This window comes from Gopherus evgoodei, chromosome 11 (genome assembly GCF_007399415.2).
Source record: "Gopherus evgoodei ecotype Sinaloan lineage chromosome 11, rGopEvg1_v1.p, whole genome shotgun sequence".
NCBI lineage: Eukaryota > Metazoa > Chordata > Testudines > Testudinidae > Gopherus > Gopherus evgoodei.
In genome coordinates, this window is record NC_044332.1 from 63,741,847 (window position 1) to 63,764,767 (window position 22,921).

Below are 22,921 nucleotides of genomic sequence, written 5' to 3' on the forward strand. Positions count from 1 at the left end.
GGTGAAGACTAAGAGCATTAAAATAAAGTCCTCTCCCTCTTATAAAGTCCTCTCCCTCTCTGGAACAACTTGTTTTCTTGTTTGTTTTTAGCCACCTGAAATTTAGATTTCTTTGCTACTGTTATGTAGAGAAATTATTAAATCCATCATCCATATTAGTAACACTTTTTAGAATAAGGAAGGTACTTTTTAGAACAAGAGTACTGCTATTTATTTCACTAGTTATTTCTCACCACTAGTCTCAACTGTATTTTAAGGCAGAGCTCTACATTAAGGGGCATCATCCTGGAGTATGTGTGGGATCAGAAAGTACTGTTCTTCATGGACTTTCCATGCACATAAGAGGACTTAGCTTGATGCAGCATACTCTTCTCTCTGTCCCCATCAAGCTTTGCTGGTCAGTGGAGGTTGGAAGAGCAAATATATTTCCCTCCTCACTGTGGTTTGTTGTTCATGGGGTACTACAAGTCAGCTGTCCTTGTGCTCTGGTGAGGCTGGACCCTGCTGAAGCAAAGAGGGAAAGGAGGAGAAGGCTTCTTACTCACTGCACAGCAGCCAGGCAAAACCTAGCCCTCTCTGTTTAGGTTTATCTACTTGAAAATCCCCAATCAGATTATATTAGAGGGGAGAAAACAAAAGCCAAATTCTGGCCCCATGTCTAAAGCCAGACTGTACCTGCCAGGAGCCTGAATTTTATATATGTAATATGTGGATAGGGATTATCATCAGGCTGTAAGAGCATGTCGTTTACACCTTCGCTACTGTAGAACTCACTTGGAATATTCATTCATCATTCATGCAGTGTTGCTGGCTCATGAGACTTTGTGTGTGTCATGATATTTGATGTTTTTCTGAAAGCCCCCAGCTCCTGGAGTCATGTGATTACACAAGAATCTCAGTTTTCGTTTAAAAAAATTCTTAACCCTCATATTTTCAGAGAAAAGGTGGAAAATGTGAACCTTAAAGGATTAAAAATCATAAAATATAAATCTCCCAATTTATTATTTTAAATCTTATTTTAAACCAAACTCATGATATTCTGCAATGTTTTGGATCCTGAGTCATGATTTTTGGACTCGCAAATTTGTCCATGTTACAGAGGACTGTAGAGTGCCCTTTTCTTGGGTGTTATGGAGAACCAAGATCAATTTGGGAGACACTTCTACCCCACACTCCTATTTGTACAGACTTTATGATAGGCCATATGTGCAGTTCACTGCAGAGGTTTAGCTTTAAGGGCAGGCCTACAATGCATGGCTCTGGGGTACCAAGACACCAGCTCTCTGTTGAGAATTATATTATTAACAAAGAACTTGTTTTATGGGACCAAATCCTGAGGTCCTTATTCACTAAATAGCTAGTTTAGCACAATTAGCACCTTACTTTCATGGACATTAAAATCACAAGTAAAAATTAAAGTTAAAAAACAATGCATCAGCTCAGTGAAATGTAACAGTTTTTAGTTCTGGAGGAGTTTGGGTATTATATGTAGACTTTAATATAATAAAAGTCCCATTAAATATTAATAATATGCATAACAGCCAGTTAATCAAAGTAATTCTATATTTTAACTATTACCTTTGTATTGCAAAATAACTATAAAATGTGGAAATATTTTTATTTCTTTTTATCCCCACACACATCTGTCAGGTACCTTTTTAAACTCTGAGTCCACAGTATGAGTATAAAACCTTCCAAACTAGTAAAAAGATAGAACTAAGATCTTCAGTACCATTCTTCATTCCAGATCAAATTGGAATTTGTTTAAAATTATGTGGGCAGGAACATATGCTATTGATATGAAATGTACATCATAGTATCATAATATAGAGACAGCGTGGCTGCCAATACATTTGAAGTTATTTAGATATGTATTACTGTATGCAGCTTAGTCAGATAACTCATGGAAACAGCATTAGGTCTGCTCAGTCACAGTAATAAATCAATGTAAAATAAAAACAGAGAATATGTCTTGCTTTGACCAAGGATTCGTGACTGCCAGGTTCTATTTCTTTGGCAAGTCACTTATTTCTTTGAGCCTCAGTTTTCAAATGTAAAATGAATATACAGCAGAATTATACTAACCTTCCCAACCAATTGGCATGCACAGAACTCCCTCATTCTCTGATCACTTCTTAGCAAAAGCTTGAATATGTGCTTGCTTACTATACATCATATTTCCTAGTATACAATGAATTATTATAGTTATTGATACACTGCATTTGAATGAACAGAGTATATTTTGTGGTGCATCATCTTCATCTCTGCTTCTTTATTTATTCACATTCTGGGGAGAGGGATAGCTCAGTGGTTTGAGTATTGGCCTACTAAACCCAGGGTTGTGAGTTTAATCTTTGAGAGGGCCACTTAAGGATCTGGGGCAAAATCAGTACTTGGTCCTGCTAATGAAAGCAGAGGGCTGGACTCAATGTCCTTTCAAGGTCTCTTCCAGTTCTATGAGATAGGTATAGCTCCATATATTTAATTTGCAGTGGGTCTCACAGTCATTTGTGTGAATTATAAAAGTTCTGGTATAATAGTACTCAAAGGGATGTTGTGATGATTAATTGAGGGCAAATCGGCACAGATACTCAGTGAACTCCTAGTATCCTCTGTTACATGAGTATAACCATTGGAAAATGTAGTCTTTAATGACTGTAAAGCACTTTGAAATCCCTGGATGCAAGGCACTGTAGAAAAGTACTATTAGTAATAGGATTAATTATTGGCCAGTTCCTGATGTCTGTCCTACTGAAGCAAAACCATTTATAGGGGATTTCTAAAGCCCTCAAAAATCACAGGACTTTTGGAAGTGTTGATGCCATGATAAGAGGAAGTTATTACTGGAATAGAGATGGTTCCAGATAAAGAATAATTCTTGAGTACACAATCATCAGGACTCAAACAAATGTAGGTGTAATCTCTGTTATGAGATGAGAAACCTGGTAGACTCAGAAAACTCTGCAGGAAACTTGTAGACTGAAAACAAATAACAGTAATTTCTCATGGAATAAAATCCCTTCCTCTTCTTTGCTTGCCTCCACCTGCCATCAGTTTTGTGGATAGCATTCTTGTGTGTCTACTAGAAAACAATATAGTATGGCCTGGTCTACGCTACAGGGTTAGGTTGAATTTAGCCGCATTAGGTCGATTTAAAAATGGATGTGTCCACACAACCAACCCATTCCGTCGACCTAAAGGGCTCTTAAAATTGACTTCTGTACTCCTCCCCGGCGAGGGGGGGTAGCACTAAAATTGACTTTGCTGGGTCAAATTTGGGGTAGTGTGGACGCAAATCGAACGGTATTGGCCTCCAGAAGCTATCCCAGAGTGCTCCATTGTGACTGTGCTAGACAGCACTTTGAACTCTGATGCACTAGCCAGGTACACAGGAAAAGCCCCGGGAACTTTTTCATTTAATATCCTGTTTGGTCTGCATGCCGAACTCAGCAGCACAGGTGACCATGCAGTCTCCCCAGAATCATAGAGCATAGAATGTTTCTTCACTCCCCCTATCAGCTTCGTCCCTGAGGTTATCACAGATTAGAAGGCTAAAAAAACCATACTCACGATGACATGTTTTCTGAGCTCATGCAGTCCTCCCGCACTGATAGGGCACAGCTTAATGCATGGAGGCATTCAGTGGCAGAGGGAAGGAAAGAATTAAGTGAGCGCGAAGAGCAGAGGCAGGATGTGATGCTGAGGCTAATGGGGGAGCAAACAGACATGATGAAGCATCCATTGGAGCTGTAGGAAAGCCAACAAGAGCACAGTTCCCACTGCATCCACTGTATAACTGCCTACCCTCCTCCCCATGTTCCATAGCCTCCTCACCCAGATGCCCAAGAATGCAGGGGGAAGGCTCCGGGCACCCAGCCATTCCACTCCAGAGGATGGCCGAAGAAACAGAAGGCTGTCATTCAAACAGTTTGATTTTTAGTGTGGCTACAATAAGCAATGTGGCTTTTTCCTTCCCTCCTCCCCCACCCCACCTGGGCTACCTTATCTGTTATCTCATTTTTTTTAATTAATAAAGAAAGGATGCATGGTTTAAAAACAATAGTTACTTTATTTCGAAGGGGAGAGGGTGGTTGGCCTAAAGGAAATTAAAATCAACAAAGGGGGTGGGTTTGCATCAAGGAGAAACACACACAACTGTCACACTGAAGCCTGGCCAGTCATGAAACTGGTTTTCAAGGCCTCTCTGATGTGCAGCGTGCCTTGCTGTGCTCTTCTAATTGCCCTGTGTCTGATGCAAAATGATTGTCTGCCATTGCTTTCACGGAGGGAGGGTGACTGACAACATATACCCAAAATCACCCGCGACAATGTTTTTGTCCCATCAGGCATTGGAAGCTTAACCCAGAATTCCAATGGGTGGCGGAGACTGTGGGAACTGTGGGATAGCTACCCACAGTGCACTGCTCTGTAAGTCAATGCTAGCCACGGTAGTGAGGATGCACTCCGCCAACTTAGTGTGCTTAGTGTGGACATATGCAATCGACTGTATAAAATTGATTTCTAAAAATTGACTTCTATAAAGTTGACCTAATTTTGTAGTGTAGACACCCTGTGAGCCTGAAAATGTCATGATGCATGCAGTGCGGTGTGAAAACACATGAAAACAGTTTGTTAACATTCAGGGAATTTTCACAAATAGTCATCGATGACAGACCTAGTTTTCACCTTGCACTTTTCTGTATCCACTTCATCCTTTCAAAAGTTGCTGTGTTTCACACAGCACCATCACTACTACTAATAAACACACACAGATATTTCTCTGTCCACACATAGAAATGTTCTTGGAATGGCTATGAAGCTGCATTCAAAATGAGACTAACACTTTTGGTTGGTTTAAGTGGCATAACATATCCATGAGTGAATTAAAGCCCGCAGTCTCTCTCTGTGCCAAAGTGTGTTTATTTATTTATTTATTTAAAGTAGTTTTACCAGATTAAGGACTATGTAATATATTATTGTGTGTGTGGTGACAAAGTTCCTCCTCTACCTTGCTGGGTCCTACGATTATTGGTGGATTTGCTTGCCTCACAGATTCACCCTGTGGGTCGGGAAACAGCCCAGAGACCTTCCCCTCTGGTAGAAGCCACAGTCCAGGTCAATTCCTCCTGTGTTTGATCAGGAGTTGGGAAGTTTTGGGGGAACTCAGGCTCACCTTCTACTCCAGGTTCCAGCCCAGGCCCTGTGGACTGCAGCTGTCTACAGTGCCTCCTGGTATAGTTGTGCAACAGCTACAACTTCCTGGGCTACTCTCCCATGGCCTCCTCTCAACACCTTCTTTGTCCTCACCACCAGACCTTCCTCCTAATGTATGATCACGCTTGTACTTCTCATTGCTCCAGCAGTATGCCTACTCACTCTCAGCTTCTCTCACACACACATGCACACACTTCCCCATTTCTGGCTCCCTTTGGCCTGACTGGAGTGAGCCCTTTTATAGCATGAGAGAAGCCTTAATTAGAATCAGGTGCTTACCAGCCTCACCTGACTCTTAGCAGGTTAATTGGAGTCAGGTGTTCTCATTAGCCTGGAGCAGCCCCTGCTCTAGTCATTCAGGGAACAGAAAACTGCTTATCCAGTGGCCAGTATATTTCCCTTCTACTACTCTGCTGTTCGGCTCCTTGACGGAGCCGTGAGCACGGGCGTGTACTTGGCGCGGTTCACATCTGTCCCTAGCACCTGCCCTTTCTGTGGTGAGAAGGAGACCTTGGCGCACGTTTATTTGGAATGCGCCAGGTTGCAGCCCCTGTTCCGGCTCCTCCTGAATATTTTCCTGCATTTTTGGTTGCACTTTTCCCCTCACCTTTTTATCTACACGCTCCCCATCTGTGGCCCCACGAAGTCACGGGATCTCCTTCTCAACCTCCTCTTGGCCCTGGCCAAACTGGCCATCTACAACACCAGGGAGAGGAGGTTGGCCGACGGGATTTCCTGCGACTGTAGGGCCTATTTCCGTTCCTCCGTCTGCTCACGCATCCGGGCAGAGTTCCTCTGGACGGCGTCCACTGGCTCCCTTGACGCCTTCGAGGAGCAGTGGGCATTGTCCGGGGTTCTCTGCTCGGTGTCCCCATCAGGTTCCCTTCGTTTAGCCCTTTGACCTCACTCCCGATCCTGTTTTTTCATTAGTTGTCCCCCGTAATTACTTGGTGTCCCAGACCTGTGGGTCCTCCCCTTAGGCTGAGGGGAGGCCCTTTAGAAGTGGGCGGGCTTCTCCCACCCACCCCCGCTGGATGCCAATAGGACTACGCTGCTGTTCCCAACTGGCCTGGGTCTAGCACAGTGTGTGTGTGTGTGTGTGTGTGTGTGTGTGTATATATATTTATATGTATATATATAGAGAGAGATGCGCACACACACATAATCTCTGTTTAAAAATTAGAAATCTACTTTTACAGCAAGGATGTATAGTTTATTTCAGTGTTATTGATGTTTTGAGACCTCTGAACTACTGTGTAATTGTATGTGGTGCATGGGGTAGGATAGAAAAAATTAAGAGCATAAACTAAATCTGACCTGAGGACAAGCTTTCTTTGCAGGTGTATTTGTATTTATTTAGAAAAAATGAGAATATGTACATTTTTCTGAAATCCAAAACACATTAATGGGGGGGGGGAATAGATCCCTCCAGTATACAGGGCATTAGACTGGAACTTACTCAGTAGAGTTTTGCCATTAACTTCAGTGGGGGCAGAATTTCACCCCTGTGATCTTGGGCAAGTTACTTTACATTGCTGTGCCTCTGCTTCCTCTCCCATCTTTGCTGTTTTATCTACTTCATTGCACTATATATAAAATAGTGCAATGCCTAGCATGATAGGACCCTAATCTCAGTTGGACATCTAGGTACTACTATAATACAAATAATAAATGAATGTATCTTCCTATTACTACTTTTGAGGCGAGGAGGTGTTGGTTGGGGTGATGCAAAAGAAGTTTTAAGTGCTAGGCCAGATTGGATACTAAGGTCTCTTTTATTGTTTGGGGAATGCTGCAGGGCTGAATTATCTGCTCAGAGCCTGATATGGAATGTTCCGAGTAGTGATGCAGCAGACTCTGACCTGGCATTTCCCAGTTGGCAAGCATTAGTACTGATGAACCGAATAGAAGACAAATTGTATCTATGCACACACACGCTCCCTCTCTGTCTTTATGAGATTTATTTCCTGAAATGTTGAATGGATTTGGTGTATATGTGGACTCTGTCCCGTACGGTGCTGTAATGCACATATTTTTAGCAGCACAGTGCCCTGAAAAGAAAATGGAACTTACAGGAAAATACAAGGGTAGGGAAGGTTAATGCTTTTATCAGAAAAATTAAAATCTTTGGCATGAGCATACTTGGACTCAGTGACTAACATAAACAATTCAAAGACATTCTTAAGCAGAATCTCAACTCGTGCTGCATAAATATTGATAACTTAGAAGACACAGCCACAGGCAGACCTGAATGGAGAGCAAATATCAATAAAGTTTGTGAACATGTTGAGAAAAACATCTGTGAAAAACTGGTTGAAAAAAGGGCCACGCGTCATGTGACATTTTCAATGGGAGACATTTCTGTCTGACACCTATCGTGACCTTGACCTTGACCTTGCTCCTTGCAGATTGGACTGTACAGCCACAAGAGCACACACATGATGCTGTGATGTCATCATCAGACATGACTGACAACTATATAGTTCATCAATGTCACTTTGGTTCAAAATTTATATGCTATCTCCCAGATGAAGTCGGCCAGGGGAAGGCCTCACTAAAGGACTAATTCCTGGGGCAAGAGGCTATTTCTCAAACTGGATTGGGGGGAGGGCCTGGCCAAACTTTAAAATAGTGTATTAAATTTTACTGGCATATACTTTAATTGTGCAGAGTAATGTAGATTATAATATAACAATGAACTTTTGTTAAGGCTCTCATAAATTAGAAGCACTGAATGCTGATTTAATGAGGAAGCAGATTAAATTATTTTGGTACAGCATGTTTGGTCAGGCAGTTCCTCCTAAAATGGAAGACCGGGATTCAAATAAAAAAGGAATGCTGGCAATAGTAGTTGGTAAACCACAGTGGCAGTGCCTGACAAACTTTGCGAAAGCTGAATCTCAGGGCATTTGACTTGCCTTTTTGGCAAATGTCTGTTTATTCTTTCTCCTTGTTGTACTCTTCCACTGATACCTCATTAAAGGGAAATTAGGACCTTTGGAAATCTAAAGTAAATTTCATTGTACATGCTGCATCATCATTATCATCACAGATAATCAAGCTTGTCTTTATACATTTCTTTAATATCAACAAACAAACAAAAAAACTATATTTAACCTCCAGTTAGAACAACTCTGCCTGTCGTCTGGGTGGGTTTGTCACACTCTGTATTTTGTTCTGCCAGTATAAACTGGAGTTTTGCTAAGAGTATCTGATCACTATACTCCACATAGAACAGTGTACAGCCAATCCCTACAAAGTTCTTAAACAAAATGAGTTTCTGCTTTATACACATGCAGAAGCGATCCAGGACAGTCAACCTAATTGTCTGTGCCCAGAAAATAGGCTAAGAGAAGCTATCATGCAATAAATGACTTCTATTATAGTGCTTTTCACAATTCTTTTTCATAGGTGGTTTGATTTTTTGCACCTACATTGTTTTTCCTTCATATTATTGTCCTTGATCCTGCTAACACAGAATTCAATGACAAAACTCTCATTAACTTTAGTGAGAGGTGGATCTGTTCCTCATTTTCTTTTCTGATTTGAGTCTGTTTATTATTTACATGGGCTTTTCATAATATTATAAATATATATCAGTAGAAAGAGACCCTGTTATATTAATAACTTTAAAAATTAGGGGTTCACATTTTAGGAATTAAAATATTTGTCTTCTTTTATGGATTATATTCTGAAGCAAAAGGATCTGGCCTCCTGAGTAAAAAGGCTCTGATTAAGGTCAGCCGATGAGCAAAATTGGTTCCAGTCTGCCACTGAAAAACTATGTACTACTGTCTGCACTGGAGATTAGAGCTGGCTTATTCTTATTCACATTTGGTCAACAGATGGTCCAACTATTGTGTGTGCATTCTGGCAATGCAAAAACATTCACATCAACTAAAAAAATATCATAAAAATAAGGGAAATGTCACTGGGCATCTGACTAGGATGAATGCCTCACAATGTCTGCTTCTCAGGAAGTAGGATGTTGCTGGCTGACTATAAAAGAGAGAACTAAGCAAGCAAGAATGTTGTTATTAGATTAGTAACTACTGATTCTGATCACACTGAAAGACTCGAATGACAACCAGGTGCACAAAGGTTATGTAAAGATGGTATTGTTGCCCCTTGTCCAGTGTGGGTAGCTAACATTTGGGGCCTGACTGGGTTGTTTCCATTAGTGAGTCAGGTATTTCTTTGGTGCAGTCCTCTTTATTTACGAAGAAGGTTCACAAAGTCCTGTTTCTGTGAACTTAGTAGGAACAAACAGAAGCAGATTGTTTCCTTACTCACAGTCTCCAAGCTTGCTTTTCGAGCCAGTCTTTTACTCCAATGAGCTCTGTCTACTCCCTGCAAGGTCACACTCATGACAGCTTCTCTAGCTCTCTGGTTGTTTCTGCTTCTGACACACCCAGACAAACACATCTGCAACCAAACAAAGCCCTAGCCCCTACACTAGCAATCAGTCCCTGTGAACCCCCTTTACCCACATGGCTTGATTTTTGATTAGCCCTGCATGTGGCCTAGTGCCTTGGACAGTGGCTTCCATTATCTAAAGCTATCTTACTCAATAAAGGAGCCCAATTGCTTCTTCCAGTCAGCCTGAATTAAGAGTAGCTAGCATGCCCATCAGCTTTAACAAGCTCTGTGATTGCAGATCGATCAAAGGCATGCTTGATGGAAGCCATTAATACCTACCAGCTTAATAGCACAAACATTCTTTCTTTTTTAATGTCTGCACTGAGATTGACCAAATTCTCATGATGTTATAATGGCAGATTGTGGCCAGCAGTGCATGGGATGTAAGTGGGGAAAAGGTTACCAAGCAGTGCACTTGTGCCTCTATAGCAGAACGAGCCAGGATCTCAGTCTTCATACTCTACCTTCCTCCACACTAGCTAGCATTGCTGTACTAGGAGGGAGCACATACTGCACCCGTTCATAGAACTGTGTCTGAATTAGGGTATGTCTACACTACCGGATTATTCCGATTTTACATAAACCAGTTTTGTAAAACAGATTCTATAAAGTCGAGTGCACGCGGCCATACTGAGCACATTAATTTGGTGGTGTGCGTCCATGGTCCGAGGCTAGCGTCGATTTCTGGAGCGTTGCACTGTAGGTAGCTATCCCTTAGCTATCCCATAGGTCCCGCAGTCTCCGCCGCCCATTGGAATGCTGGGTTGAGACCCCAATGCATGATGGTGCAAAAACAGTGTCGTGGGTGAGTCTGGGTAAATGTTGTCACTCATTCCTTCCTCTGTGAAAGCAACGGCAGACAGTCATTTTGTGCCCTTTTTCCCTGGATTGCCCTGGCAGACACCACAGCACGGCAACCATGGAGTCCGTTGAGCTTTTTTTTACTGTCACCGTATGTGTACTGGATGTTGCTAACAGACGCAGTACTGCAGTGCTACACAGCAGCATTCATTTGCCTTTGCAAGATAGCAGAAATGGTTATCAGTTGTTCTGTACTGTCTGCCGTGCCATTGTAAATTGGCGATGAGATGACGGTTATCAGTCATTCTGTACCGTTTGCTGCTGTCATGGGTGCCCCTGGCTGAGATCGGCCGGGGGTGCAAAGACAAAAATGGGAATGACTCCCCGAGTCAATCCCTCCTTTATGGTATCTAAAAATAGAGTCAGTCCTGCCTAGAATATGGGGCAAGTGTACTAGAGAAGCAGTGTATCAGAGAGCACAGCTGCTCCGTGGCAGATCCTGCAAAAATGATGAGCTGCATGCCATTCACAGGGGGTACCCCTGCAACAACCCCACCCATTGCTTCCTTCCTCCCACAACCTTCCTGGGCTACCATGGCAGTGTCCCCCCCATTTGTGTCATGAAGTTATAAAGAATGCAGGAATAAGAAACAATGACTTGTTAGTGAGATAAAATGAGGGGGAGGCCGCCTCCCGGTGCTATGACAGTCCAGGCAGGACATTAAGCAGTGTGGGGGAGAGGAGCCCAGCATCCCGCTGCTATGATAGTCCAGGCAGTACAGAATCTTTTCTTTACATATGAAAGAGAGGGAGCTGATGGAGCTCAGCCCCCTTATGATGAAGACGGTTACCAGCCATTCTGTACCATCTACTGGGAATGACCGGCAGTCATTCCTATTTTTACCCAGGCACCCCCGGCCGACCTCACCTGAGGCCAGCCAGGAGCACTCACAGGCTGATGATGATGACGGATAGCAGTCATATTGTACCATCTGCCACCGGGGCGGGGAGGGGAGGGGAAAGGATGCTGCTGTTCACTGCCGCAGCATCGCGTCTGCCAGCAGCATGCAGTAGACATAGGGTGACATATAAAAAAGTCAAGATACGATTTTTTTCCCTTTTCTTTCATGGAGGGGGAGGGGAGTAAATTAACGAGCTATACCCTGAACCACCCCGGACAATGTGTTTGACCCTACAGGCATTGGGAGCTCAGCCAAGAATGCAAATAGTTTTCGGAGACTGCTGTGGACTGTGGGATAGCTGGAGTCCTCAGTACCCCCTCCCTCCCTCCATGAGCATCCATTTGATTCTTTGGCTTTCCGTTACGCTTGTCATGCAGCACTGTGCTATAGACTCTGTATCATAGCCTGGATATTTTTTTCAAATGCTTTAGCATTTCGTCTTCTGTAATGGAGCTCTGATAGAACAGATTTGCCTCCCCATACAACAGTCAGATCCAGTATCTCCCATACGGCCCATGCTGGAGCTGTTTTTGGATTTGGGACTGCATCGCCACCCGTGCTGATCAGAGCTCCACGCTGAGCAAACAGGAAGTGTAATTCAAAAGTTCGCGGGGCTTTTCCTGTTTACCTGGCCACTGCATCCGAGTTCAGATTGCTGTCCAGAGTGGTCACAGTGATGCACTGTGGGATACCGCCCGGAGGCCAAGACCATCGATTTGCGGCCACACTAACCCTAATATGGTAATACTGATTTCAAGCTACTCCTCTCGTCGGGGTGGAGTACAGAAACTGGTTTAAAGAGCCCTTTACATTGATATAAAGGGCCTCGTTGTGTGGATGGGTGCAGCATTAAATCGGTTTAACACTGCTAAAATCGGTTTAAACACGTAGTGTAGACCAGGCCTTCGTCTCTCCACATTCTGGCTGAGTTGGCTAGACCTTCTTCAGGCACTCCTGCTGCAGCGCAGCCCATCCTCAACCCTCAGTGCCAGGAGGAAATCAAGTTGGCTTTTACTTCATTACAAAACACCTCAAAACCTTCAAGGTTAACTAGTTTGCTCCCCACTCCTATATTGGGATCTCTTCACTACATTGGTGGTATATTATGAGGGACAGCTCATCTCAACCCCTTTTTGCAGCAGGACCATAAAGGATTCTGCTCCCACTGCTACTGCTTTCACATTAAACTTGTAATTGTGGGCCACAGATTGTAGTCGGCTGAAGTGAAGAGGGGAAAAAACAGAGCAGTAAGGTATGCCCACTTTCTCAATCCTTTAGAAGGCGAGTCATCAACACACTTGTAAATGCTACTGACACATTTTCACAGAGTTCTAGTTGTGAAACTGTTTTCTTTGAATGTAAACCAAACATACATGGAGTGGGAAAATTATAAGAAATTTTATTTCAGTTATCCTGGAACATATCTAGGGAATAAAGGAGTCAATGCCAGGAATTTTCTTTGGGGATGAACTCTCCACATTATACACAGCTGACTAGAAATGCAACAGTACTCAAAAGAAGTTGTGGTATTACACTTTTCTGGAAAATTATGAATGTGTTTTTAGATGGCATTAATTTTATTGTTCTGCTGCTGCTACAACACTGACATCAAGAAGATGACTGCAAGCTGCATATGTTGTCTGATGTTTATTAAACTCCCTTTGTAGCTCACATAAAAAGGAATCTCTCACTACCCTACACATGTAAAAGGTAATGAAGCCCTTTAAATGTGTTAACCAGTATAGAAGGGAAGAAAGTTCCAAGACCAGAATATCCTATGAATATTAATTTGCTAATAGCCAGTAGAATGATGTATTTTGTCCTTTAAATGACTCTAACACTACATGTCTTATATTTTCATTCTCCAGGATGGAGGAGACGGTGAGAAATCTACTGCAGAATCAAGGATCTCCAGACCAGAACAGAGAGGGAACAGTTAATATCATGAAGGTGTATCAGGTATTGGTAGCTTTTCTGTTGTTTACATATTTAAAAAATCTAACCAATGCTCTATATTTCCAACATCCATGTCCAAGTATTTTTGTTCTATCTTTATGAGTTATGAATGCTGGTAATCTATTATTATTAAATAATTCAGCATACCTGGTTCCTCCTTACTTTCTCTGTGTATTCTCCCCCTAGTGCTTAAGGTTTTCCATTTCCATAATTACCTTTTTATCTTCTTGTTCCTTCCCAAGAAACTCTTTGCTTCATTATTTTGATTGTTGCATCTACTTTTCAGAAGGGAAACATGAACCAAATGTTAAGCCTTATTAAAACGTGAAATTTATGGTAAAATATTCCAAAGCACCTAAGTCACAAGATTTTACCAGAAAACTGTCACAGCAGTGTTCTGTCAACCCATATTTTCAGAGGTAATAGAGCCTTGTATAAAACTGCAAAAATTTGTCTGACTTGCATAGTAGGTGTGCTTTGTCACTTGAACCTGGGATATAGGGAAGGTGAGCGTCCCTCTGAACAAAGAGTACTAGGGGCTAGAACAGAGTTGTTTCTGGAGAGAAAAGCTGAGGGAGAACCAAGCTGAGGGAGGAAGCTTATATTGTGGTTTATGATTTATTAGAATTTTACTTTACCCAAGAAGAGCATGAGAGTTGAGCTAATGGAGGGTCTTTACATTCCGTTAAGGATGTTGAGATATATTCTGCCCATTTACACTGACATTCTGAAAATTCACTTATTTAAATATTTAATAAAGACAGTCCCAATTATTCCGAAAGTTGCATTTCCTTGGTCAGACAGAGAAGGCTTCAGTGCGTATTCAGAACCTTTAGTAACAATCCTACAAAAAATAAAATATTGAAACATGACCTACTTTGCAGTTCTCCAGATAATGAGGCACTTGTGAAAAACACTGTATAGATACTTTCATGTCCCTTCTTACAACCAGAGCACGAGGACAGAGTAAAATGCAAAGCCAAATAACAGTCACACTTGATCAGAGGCTGCAGAATTGTAGGCAGTTAAGACTTAATCTAAGGTTATGTATATGTTCAAGTAACTGACATGGAAATAAATGTTAAGGTGATTCATTGTGTGATTTAGTTGTTAAGGTACATGACTAAGAGTCACAACTGTCATGGATTTTATTTTTGGATAGATGCTGCTATCATGTCTGATCTTGGACAAGCCACTTAATGTCTCTGTTAACCTGTCTGGGCTTTAGTTTCCCTGTCTGTAAACTGGGGATACTAATAGTAGCTAACCTCACACAGTGCTCTTCTGCTGCTTAAATAATTTAACACTAGTATTCTTTTATGGGAAGTCCTGTATAATTGCAACATGCATTTTATTGTTCCATTTATTTATTATACAAAAAATTTGCTCAAAGCATTTTCTTCTTTACTGAAAGAATGGCCAGCCTACTGCATCATATGACAGCGATGAACAGAGGGAGTGCAAAATGAGGAAAATTGTTTTTGAACATTTTACTTATTTTGAATTGCTTTTCAATTCAGCCATGTCCACACCCCTTTTTGTCCACTTCTCTGCAAGCTCTCACAAAAATTAGTTTTTGTTTGCTCAGATTTTGAGGAATGGCTTTTTTCTCATTTGAATGCCTGCATTCATATGCCAGCAAGGGCATTCACACACTAATGTGGATGTTTGCTATTTAGGTCAGAAGTGTCGGCTCTATGTATATAGTGTTTGTCATCCAATCAGGGAAAACAAACAATACCATGTGACTTAGGTGACCAGTCATAACAATCAACAGCCAATAGCTGAAGGCATCACCATAGCAAATAGTTTGCAGAGAACCTACTGTCCTAAAAACTCACAAGGTGTTTGGATACTCACTAATAATAAATATATTATTAAAATCCAATTCTGCACATAAATCGTAAAGAGATATTGTCTACATTTTTCATGAATTATATTACAAATACTTTATTCACTTATATGCAAGGCATTATAAATAATATCTGTCATTTTATGATATATTAGCATATTTCACTGTTGAGAGTAGCATCTGAAGTAAAACCCTAGCAGTTACACTTTACACTTTGATATACATCCTTCTTTCAGTGCAGTATGACAACATTGTTTCCCATTTACAGCTCAGTTCCAAATCTGGGATAAAAAGTATGAAAAGCATATTTATGATATAGCATAGTACTTGCTGTCACACTGTCTGGACTGGCTCATGACTGTGAGTGCCTACCTCTGGGCAGACTATTAGAAAACAGGGCAGACACTCTAAACTGGTGGTGTGTTCTATAATAAGATTTCACAAAGCCAGTGACAAATGTGAACTCCAGTCTTACCTTGGAGTCACAGACAGACCCCTTAGACTCTTCGGTTTATCTTGCCACCCAGACAAACTGGACTTTGTGATAAATGGTCACTCAAACTGAAAATCACACCACATCAGATTGCTCCCGGTCCCAAAAGACCAGTCACTTTCCCCATATCCATTGGTACTCTAGATCTTACACCAAAGACAACGCTGGCAACCAGTTCTATAGGAAACTAACCAAATCTTTATTAGCTAAGAAAAGGAAATGAGTTATTGAAACCTTAAAGCAGGTAAAATATATGCACAGGTGAGTCACAGTTTGTAAATTTAAGTGGTAGCAGTGATGTAATAAACTGTCAGTTTGTCAAAAGTCTTTTCAGGCTACCCAGTTTGTCTCTGGGGATTTCCACTTTGCATCTGTACACTTCCCTGTAAGAGCCAAATGGTCCAGAGATGAAGGATCTTTCCTTGAATCCATATTTACAGCTGTTTCTCACAGAAAACAAGCTGACAGTGTCAATACCTACATAGGCTTTTCCTTTGATGACAGAGAGTAAGGAATTCATTTTGAGTTTTTGACCTGCAAGCATCCCACACTATGACCATTTGCTTTGAAATTAACTCTTTTCTGTTAGAGTTCTTCATTTGCATTCTACAAGCTTTCTTCTCCTTTGATGGGTTATTTAGTTACAGGGAAATACACAATATAAATGTTTGCTATTACATTATAAGAGGATACATATAAGTAAAACAATGCAAGTAACTTTTCATTAGTTTTCATTAACTTTAAACACCAAATACACTCTGATACATTTCAGGGTACGTCTACACTACCGGATTATTCTGATTTTACATAAACCGGTTTTGTAAAACAGATTGTATAAAGTTGAGTGCACGTGGCCACACTAAGCACATTAATTCGGTGGTGTGCGTCCATGGTCCGAGGCTAGCGTCGATTTCTGGAGCATTGCACTGTGGGTAGTTGTCCCGTAGCTATCCCATAGTTCCCGCAGTCTCCCCCACCCATTGAAATGCTGGGTTGAGACCCCAGTGCATGATGGTGCAAAAACAGTGTCGTGAGTGAGTCTGGGTAAATGTCGTCACTCATTCCTTCCTCCGTGAAAGCAACGGCAGACAATCATTTCATGTCCTTTTTCCCTGGATTGCCCTGGCAGATGCCATAGCACGGCAACCATGGAGCTCGTTCAGCTTTTTTTTTTACTGTCACCGTATGTGTACTGGATGCCACTAACAGAGGCGTTACTGTAGTGCTACACAGCAGCATTCGTTTGCTTTTGCATGATAGCAGAGACAGTCATCAGTCGTTCTGTACTGTCTGTTGCCATTGTAAATTGGCAGTAAGATGACGGTTATCTGTCGTTCTGTACTGTCTGCTGCTATCATGGGTGCCCCTGGCTGAGGTCGGCTGGGGGCGCAAAGGCAAAACTGGGAATGACTCCCTGAATCAATCCCTCTTTTATGGTTTCCAAAAATAGAGTCAGTCCTGCCTAGAATATGGGGCAAGTGTACTAGAGAACCAGTTTATCAGAGAGCACAGCTGCTCCGTGGCAGATCCTGCAAAAATGACGAGCTGCATGCCATTCATGGGGGGTACCCCTGCAACAACCCCATCCATTGCTTCCCTCCTCCCCCAACCTTCCTGGGCCACCATGGCAGTGTCCCCCCCATTTGTGTCATGAAGTTATAAAGAATGCAGGAATAAGAAACACTGACTTGTTAGTGAGATAAAATGAGGGGGAGGCCGCCTCCCGGTGCTATGACAGTCCAGGCAGGACATTAAGCGGTGCGGGGGAGAGGAGCCCAGCATCCCGCTGCTATGATAGTCCAGGCAGTACAGAATCTTTTCTTTACATAGGAAAGGGAGGAGGCTGATGGAGCTCAGCCCCCAGTTGCTATGATGAGGATGGTTACCAGTCGTTCTGTACCAACTACTGGGAATGACCAGGAATCATTCCTATTTTTACCCAGGCACCCCCAGCCAGCCTCACCTGAGGCCAGCCAGGAGCACTCACAGGCTGATGGTGACGATGGCTATCAGTCATATTGTACCGTCTACCACCTGGAAGGGGAGAGGAGCGGATACTGCTCTTCACTGCTGCAGCATCGCGTCTACCACCAGCATTCAGTAGACATAGGGTGACATTGAAAAAAGTCAAGAAACGATTTCTTTCCCTTTTCTTTCACGTGATGGGAGGAGGGAGTAAATTGACAAGCTGTACCCTGAACCACGCCGGACAATGTGTTTGAACCTACAGACACTGGGAGCTCAGCCAAGAATGCAAATAGTTTTCAGAGACTGCTGTGGACTGTGGGATAGCTGGAGTCCTCAGTACCCCCTCACTCCCTCCATGAGCGTCCATTTGATTCTTTGGTTTCCGTTACGCTTGTCACGCAGTACTGTGTAGCCTGGAGATTTTTTTCAAACGCTTTGGCATTTCGTCTTCTGTAACAGAGCTCTGATGGAACAGATTTGTCTCCCCATACAGCGATCAGATCCAGTATCTCCCGTACAGTCAATGCTGGAGCTCTTTTTGGATTTGGGACTGCATCGCCTCCCGTGCTGATCAGAGCTCCACGCTGGGCAAACAGGAAGTGTAATTCAAAAGTTCGCGGGGCTTTTCCTGTTTACCTGGCCACTGCATCCGAGTTCAGATTGCTGTCCAGAGTGGTCACAGTGGTGCACTGTGGGATACCGCCCGGAGCCCAATACTGTCGATTTGCGGCCACACTAACCCTAATCCAATATGATAATACCGATTTTAGCACTACTCCTGTCGTTGGGGAGGAGTACAGAAACCGATTTAAAGAGCCCTTTATATCGATATAAAGGGCCTTGTAGTGTGGACAGGTGCGCCGTTAAATCGGTTTAATGCTGCTAAAATTGGTTTAAATGCGTAGTGTAGACCAGGCCTAACACTCACTTTCATCTGTACACCACTACCTTGATATAACGTGACCCGATATAACACAAATTTGGATATAACGCAGTAAAGCAGTGCTCCAGGGGTGGGGGCAGGGCTGCGCATTCCGATGGATCAAAGCAAGTTTGATATAACGCGGTTTCACCTATAACACGCTAAGATTTTTTGGTCTCGAAGATATCGTTATATCACGTTAGAGGTGTACTAATGCACAAGTGAATTGGCCTGGGGCTTCAGCATGAGCTAACGTGGTCTGCCAGTTTCAGACTTACTGTACATTCCAAATAAACTGGGAAAAAGTGTTAGTTTGAAACATGCTTTAGAGAATAATGAAGATTTAGTGATACCGAAATGTTTTATGAATTTGTGTCAGTTTTGCCAAATTGTTTAAGTTGTAGGGGGAGAGAGGAGGGACAAAAATTCCAAAAGAGTTGCAACATTTCATTAAGACATTTATGAAAAAAAGTTTCAATTTCTAAAATTTGAAATGACTTTTAATTTCAATTCTGTTTAATTCCTTCAAATTTATTTTTTTTAATGTAGAAAGAGCTCAAAATTTAATTGAATTATTTCCTTTTTGTTCTAACAAAATAATTTGTTTAACATGAAATTATTTTTGCCCCCATTTTTTGGAATTGGTAGTAAACTAAAAATTCTGTTATTTACATCGCTTTAATTCCTAATGCTTTATTGAGTGCAGTTTTCCAATGTATAAGTACGGTTGGTACTATTTTTCTAAAGTAGAACACACCTCTTAAGTTTAACTATCAGTTATCCAGAATTTTTCTTGCACAATACAGTCCTATATTTTGGAACAAATCAGAAAATATTGGACTGAGGGAGATTTCTAGAGTGGCTCTTTAACATGAATTGTTGATACTGTGTCCTATATTCCCTGACACTATGGTAAGCTAGTTTCATTGTGTGCAGCATGTTCAAATTAATATTTGAGTAGTCTGAAAACACTGTGCACTAAACACTTTTGATCTATTGACTGTTGGACACATTTGTTTTTTGCAAACCCAGTGATTGTTCAGGAACATACAAAACTGAGTATTTATTACAATACCAGTATGCCTGACTCCAGAATAAATATTGCTGTTAATTAATTTCAGATCATAGAATTAGAGAAACATAGGGATGGAAGGGACTTTGAGAAGTCATCAAGTCGAGCTCCCTGAGCTGAGGCAGGACCCGGTAACCCTAAAGCATCCATGACAGGTGTTTGTCCAATGGGTTCTTAAAAATCTCCAATGATGGGGATTCCACAGCCTTCCTTGAAGTCTATTCCAGAAGCTACCCTCATAGCTGGAAAGTTTTTCCTAATATCTAACCTAAATCTGCCTTGCTGCAGATTAAGCCCATTACTTTTTGTCCTACTTTCAGTGGACGTGGAGAACAATTGATCATGCTCTTCTTTATAACAGTCCTTAACATATTTGGAAACATAGTTATCAGCCCCCCGCCACCTCCCAATCTTCTTTTCTCAAGACAGGTCAGGTTTTCTAAACCTTTTAGCATTTTTGTTGCTCTCCTCTGGATTCCCCAGTTTATCCACATCTTTTCTAAAGTGTGGCACCCACAATTGGATGCAGTATTCCAGCTGAGACCTCACCAATGTAGAGTAGAGTAGGACAATTACCTCCCATGACTTACATGAAACTGTGACGTTGCACTCTATATGATTTTATGAAAATATGCTAATGTAACTGGAATATGCTTCATGCAAAAAGTCTCTTGTAAGGTATCATTACAAAACTTATAATCTACTGAGTGTGGTCATCCTATTTGTATAAATATACCACTCTTGTATCTGAACCTAGAAATATGAAATATAACTCTGAGGGTCTATTGTAATTATGGAAAGTGTGGGCCAAGTGTGGTGGTTTGGAATCTTGATGACTCCCATTAACCAGGACAATTGACTGCAGATGGCTCTGTTTTACCTGTAAGTCTTCCTGTATGTGTGTGCTGGCAAGTGGGTAATGAAGTCTTACAGTGACATGTGATCATGTGTGTGATCACATGTCAACTGGAATCCATCTTTAACCAGGTGCTTTTCCACTGGGGGGAGGAACCTAGAGGGACAAAGGATTCCTGCCTTATGCAAAAGATATATAAATGAGTGGAATGGAGAAAAGAAGGAGCCATCATAAGGAATCCCCAGCTGCCACCTGAGCTGGAACAAGGGCTATACCAGGGGAAAGGGCTGCCCAGACTAGGAAGGTGTCCAGTCTGTGAAAGAAACTTATTGAAACATCTCTCAGGGTGAGATTTTATCTGTACTCAATTGTATTATTGTATTAGGCTTAGATTTGCATGTTTTATTTTATTTTGCTTGGTAATTCACTTTGTTCTGTCTGTTACTACTTGGAACCACTTAAATCCTACTTTCTGTATTTAATAAAATCACTTTTTACTTGTTAATTAACTCAGAGTATGTATTAATACCGGGGGGGTGGGTGGGGGGGAAACAGCTGTGCATACCCCTCTATCAGTGTTATAGAGGGTGAACAATTTATGAGTTTACCCTGTATAAGCTTTATACAGAGCAAAATGGATTTATTTGGGGATTAGACCCCATTGGGAGTTGGGTTTCTGAGTGATAAATACAGGAACACTTCTGTGGGCTGCTTCTGGTTAAGTTTGCAGCTTTGGGGCACGTGGACGTGCTTCAGACCCTGGGTCTGTGTTAGAGCAAACTGGCATGTCTGGCTCAGCAAGACAGGGTGCTGAAGTCCTAAGATGGCAGGGAAAGCAGGGGCAGAAGTAGTCTTGGCATATCAGTTGGCAGTTCCCAAGGGGGTTTCTGTGATCCAACCTATCACACTAGGCAAATGGGAAATAGAAAGACTGAAAAAGCTACATGTCCACCTGCTTTGGGCCCCAGCCATGCAAACTCTTTCACATATGAGTAACTTAGTGCAAAGTAATCCCACTGACTTCAATAGGACTATCCACATCTTAAAATGTCTGCAGAATCAGGGCCTTGGTAAGTTACTTAGTGAACAGATAGCATGTATTGTACCCAAATCTGTCTGTTACTACTTGGAACCACTTAAATCCTACTTTCTGTATTTAATAAAGTCACTTTTTACTTACTCATCCAGAGTATGTATTAATACCTGGGGTTAGGGGGAGACAGCTGTGCATATCTCTCTATCAGTGTTGATGATTCAGCCCTCTGTCATGCCAGTTCCCATTTAGGGGAATAAATCAGAGCTGGCTGGAGATAACCTGGCCCTAACAGGCAGAGATGACTGCCACCCAGTTAGCCTGGGGCTGTATAAAAGCCTTAGTGGAAGGAAGCCAGGGTGAGAGAGTGGAAGCAAGGAGATAGCTCCTTCCACCAGCCTGCCTACCTGCCTGCAGACGATGAAGGGCCAAATGTACATGGTAAAACAGTAGTGGGAACAAGGCTATGAATAAACTGCACCAGTGGTTACTAACCCCAGTGTCTCAGAGTGACTTTGTGGACCTAGCAGAAGCAGGAACCCAGGGGGCCCTGCTGTGCCCTGCTACAAGACCCCAGGACAATCCTGGAGGGCTGGCAATCCTACTCTGAGAGTCTGCCAGATCTCCTGAACTCCTTTACCCCTTAAATTTTCTGCCCTGTGACTTTACCTACCAGTTCTCTGAGTTTTTTAAAGCCTGATTTTTTGAAGTCCGTTGTCCTTATTCTGCTGCTCTCATTCCTTCCTTTCCTTGGAATATGATGTTACAGGTTCGGTCACAGACACCCCCTTGGGACCATCACCTGATGTGCTGGAATTATCTCTGAGCCCGTTTTCCTTGCCGCTTGGGACTCCAGAATCCTGCCGTGTTGAGCCAAAAACACTAGCCTGCTGTAACACAGACCAAGGTCTGGTCGACGTCCCCAAAGCTGCAGACTTTAACCAAAAACTGCTCAGCAGGTCACTTGTCTCCAGCACCCAAACACCCAGTTTCCAATGGGATCCAAACCCCAAATAAATCCGTTTTACTCTGTGTAAAGCTTATGCAGGGTAAACTCACAAATTGTCATCCCTCTATGACACTGATAGAGAGAGATGCACAGCTGTTTGCTCCCCGAGGTATTAATCACTTACTCTGGGTTTATTAATAAACAAAAGTGGTTTTGTTAGGTATAAAAAGCAGGATTTAAGTGGTTTCAAGTAATAACAGACAGAATAAAGTAAGTCACCAAGCAAAACAAAGCAAAATCATGCAAATCTAAGCCTAATATATTAAGAAACTGATTACAGGAAACATCTCACCCTCACCCTGACGCTATGTTCCAATAAGCTTCTTTCACAGACTAGACGACTCCTAGTCTGAGCCCAATCCTT

At 42.1% G+C, this 22,921-nt stretch overlaps 1 protein-coding gene across 3 annotated transcripts in view; it reads left to right on the top strand.

Moving 5' to 3' along the window:
• The window catches only part of NCKAP5 (NCK associated protein 5), a 375,692-nt gene that overhangs the window by 150,080 nt on the left and 202,691 nt on the right, over positions 1–22,921 (top strand). For all 3 annotated transcript variants that reach the window (XM_030580665.1, XM_030580667.1, XM_030580666.1), the window contains one exon: positions 13,265–13,355. In XM_030580665.1, coding sequence (XP_030436525.1) covers positions 13,265–13,355 — 91 coding nt within the window. The remainder of the gene's footprint in view (positions 1–13,264; positions 13,356–22,921) is intronic.